At 50.8% G+C, this 2,790-nt stretch overlaps 1 protein-coding gene across 1 annotated transcript in view; it reads left to right on the top strand.

The window, feature by feature from the left end:
- Positions 1-14: 14 nt before the first annotated feature.
- The window catches only part of RBM38 (RNA binding motif protein 38), a 15,189-nt gene continuing 12,413 nt past the window's right edge, over positions 15-2,790 (top strand). The window contains exons 1-3 of the mRNA XM_057378608.1: positions 15-319; positions 1,045-1,168; positions 1,785-1,839. Coding sequence (XP_057234591.1) covers positions 152-319; positions 1,045-1,168; positions 1,785-1,839 — 347 coding nt within the window. The 5' untranslated portion in view covers positions 15-151. The remainder of the gene's footprint in view (positions 320-1,044; positions 1,169-1,784; positions 1,840-2,790) is intronic.

Raw genomic sequence — 2,790 nt, 5'->3', positions numbered from 1 at the left:
CTCCGGCTCCAGCTGCAGGCGCGGCCATGAGGCGGCTGTAAGGGCCCCGGGACCCGCCGCCGCTCCGCTGCCTTCGGCCGCCGCGGGGGGCTCGGCGGGGCGCGGCTCTGCTCGGGGTGGATGCCGGCCGGGGCCGGCCGCGCCCGGCACCATGCACACCGTGCAGAAGGACACCACCTTCACCAAGATCTTCGTCGGGGGGCTGCCCTACCACACCACCGACTCCTCCCTCAGGAAGTACTTCGAGGTCTTCGGGGATATCGAGGAGGCGGTGGTGATCACGGACCGGCAGACCGGCAAATCCCGAGGATACGGCTTTGTAAGTGCCGCTCCTCTCCTCTCCGCTCCGCTCCGCGGCGGGACGGGCGCTGGCGCTGCCCCCCGTGCGCCGGGGAAGGGGCCGGCAGCGGAGCCCCGGCTGGCGAACCCCCGGTGCGGCCGGGGAACCCCCTCGATGTGGCCGGAGAAATCCCCGGTGTGGCCGGAGAAGTCCCCGGTGTGGCCGGGCGGATCGCGCTGCGGAGCCCCCGCCCGTCCCGTCGCTGGGTACCGGGGCCGTGGGGGTTTGTGCCYGCTGCGGGAACGGGCTCGGTCCGGACAAAGGCTGGGCTGGGGGCCCGGGAGGAGCCCCCCGTGTTGGTCGAGGCCGTGCCGTTCGTTTCAGCACCTCCTCCCCTTTTCGCCGCCCGATGTCCGGCGGGGCTCAGCGCGATCCCCGCATCCCGCCCGCAGCTGCCCTGAACTCCGCGGCTCCGGGGGTTTTGGGAAGGGCCCCACGAGCTTCTTAAAAAAGGCACGGGGAGGAGGTGGAAGGGCAGGGGAAAACAGCTGGCACCGGCCCAGCGGGGAAAGTGGGCGCGGGGGGAGCCCCCGYTTTTCCATCGAGTCCCAGCAGCCCTTCCCATCTCGCCGTGCAAGCGAGGCTGCACGAAGCGAGTTCAGCTCCCGATTCAAAATAGAACAATAAATAAACTCCACTTAGTGCCTGTTGCTGGAGTGTTTACAAAGCACTGTTGCTACAAACAAGGCTGTGCTTGATTCCAGGTGACCATGGCAGACAGAGCTGCTGCTGAAAGAGCTTGCAAAGACCCAAATCCCATCATTGACGGCAGGAAAGCAAATGTGAACCTGGCGTATTTGGGAGCAAAACCAAGGAGTATTCAAACTGGTGAGGCATCCAGGAGATCCCATCTCTCTCTATTAGAATAACTTGTAAGACGAGGAAACAAGTTCCTCGGGCTGGCATCATCTGATCTGACGGTGCGCGTYTATCTGTCCCCCATAGTTCTGATTGTTGGCTGCGGACGCTGCCTCGTCCAGTTACCTCTYTGCTGTATCTTCTTACTCAGCCCTGCTGTGCTAATGTTACTCACCAAAGTTCATATAGCTGAGTTAAAGCTGTTCCATTCCTCGCCTGATCGGTTTGCCCGTTACCCTCTTTGTTACGTGACAATTAACAGTTAGATCCACTTCATCATTTCTCCTTCTGGTTTAATGACYGCAGTACCCAGTGTGTAAAATAAGGCTTTATGCCCCATTGTCTGTCCGATAGCAGCATGTTCACACYGGGCTTTCATCATGAATTCCCATCTGCTCCTCGTGCATGTCACATACGCATGTTAAATTTAACTTGTTTCTAAATGGGGCTCTGAATTTGCTCGCATGCATAGCAGATCAAATGCAAAGACGTGTGGTTTAATTCTGCCTGTGCATTACTGAGTTGAATGGTACAATGGATGCCATTCATTAATATTTCTTTTTTTTTTCTGAACCTTTTTTTTTAGGTTTTACCATAGGTGTGCAGCAGTTACACCCAGCCTTCATTCAGAGACCCTTTGGGTAAGTGGAAATGTTTCCTAATGGTCTGTTTGAAATCAAATTCACGAATCAACTTCCTCATTATTTGAAATGTGTGAAAAAAGCCTTCACCGTCAAGAGTGGACAGTTTCAACAGCTGTTGTTAATGTTCAGAGTACTTCATTTCTGGTGGAGATTTCAGAAGTTTTGTGCATTTGTCAGCTTTAATGTAATTCCCAAAGATCCTTCTTTATCCTCAGTAAATCTTAGTCATAATAAACCCTGTGCATTGCTCGCTGCTTTGCCAACTTCAAGAATTCACAGGAATTCAAATAAATGGAAAATAGTTTCTCTATTATAGTACTTAAGGTGTCAAAACAATTAAGCAAATTCTGTTCTCATGTTTCTCAAATAAGATCCTCTGCTTCCTCTGTGCCGTTTCCCACGTAATAACGCTTAGGATACAGTTTTATCCTAGAAAACAAATTGCATTGGAAACAAAGTCTGTTACTTAATGAAAGTAACATTAGGTCAAAAATTGATTTTGGACAGATGTTATACAAGGCTTGAATAGTCTGCAAAAGTGGGCTTTTGTCTGCTGTTTTCAATAGCTTATACCATCCCTACTCGGTTAGAAAAGTCCTCTTTTTATACATCTAATAGGATCTGGCAGCTGCTCGGCAAAAGACAAGTGTGCTTCACGAGAACAATAGTGACTGTCATACTGCTTTCATTTAACTGTTTAATGATTGATGCAGCTCTTTTTTTACACCATTTCAGAAAGTGAATATTGATAAGGTTTTTTATTATTATTTTCTAAGAGCATTAAGAGAGTAGGTGCATTTTTTAAAGCTTTTGAGCACTGCCCCGTTGTGGTTTTTGTGTGACTCTAATATAAATAGATGGGATTTTGGCCTTTGTCAACAGCAGTACTTCATCCCTTCCCTGCTCTCCGCTCCTGTTTTTTTGGGGTGTTTTGTTTCTTTTTTTTTT

The sequence above is a fragment of the Malurus melanocephalus genome, unplaced genomic scaffold (genome assembly GCF_030028575.1).
Source record: "Malurus melanocephalus ecotype Western Australia unplaced genomic scaffold, MMel_1.1 scaffold_367, whole genome shotgun sequence".
Classification (NCBI taxonomy): Eukaryota; Metazoa; Chordata; class Aves; order Passeriformes; family Maluridae; genus Malurus; species Malurus melanocephalus.
This window is presented reverse-complemented; position numbering and strand designations above follow the sequence as displayed.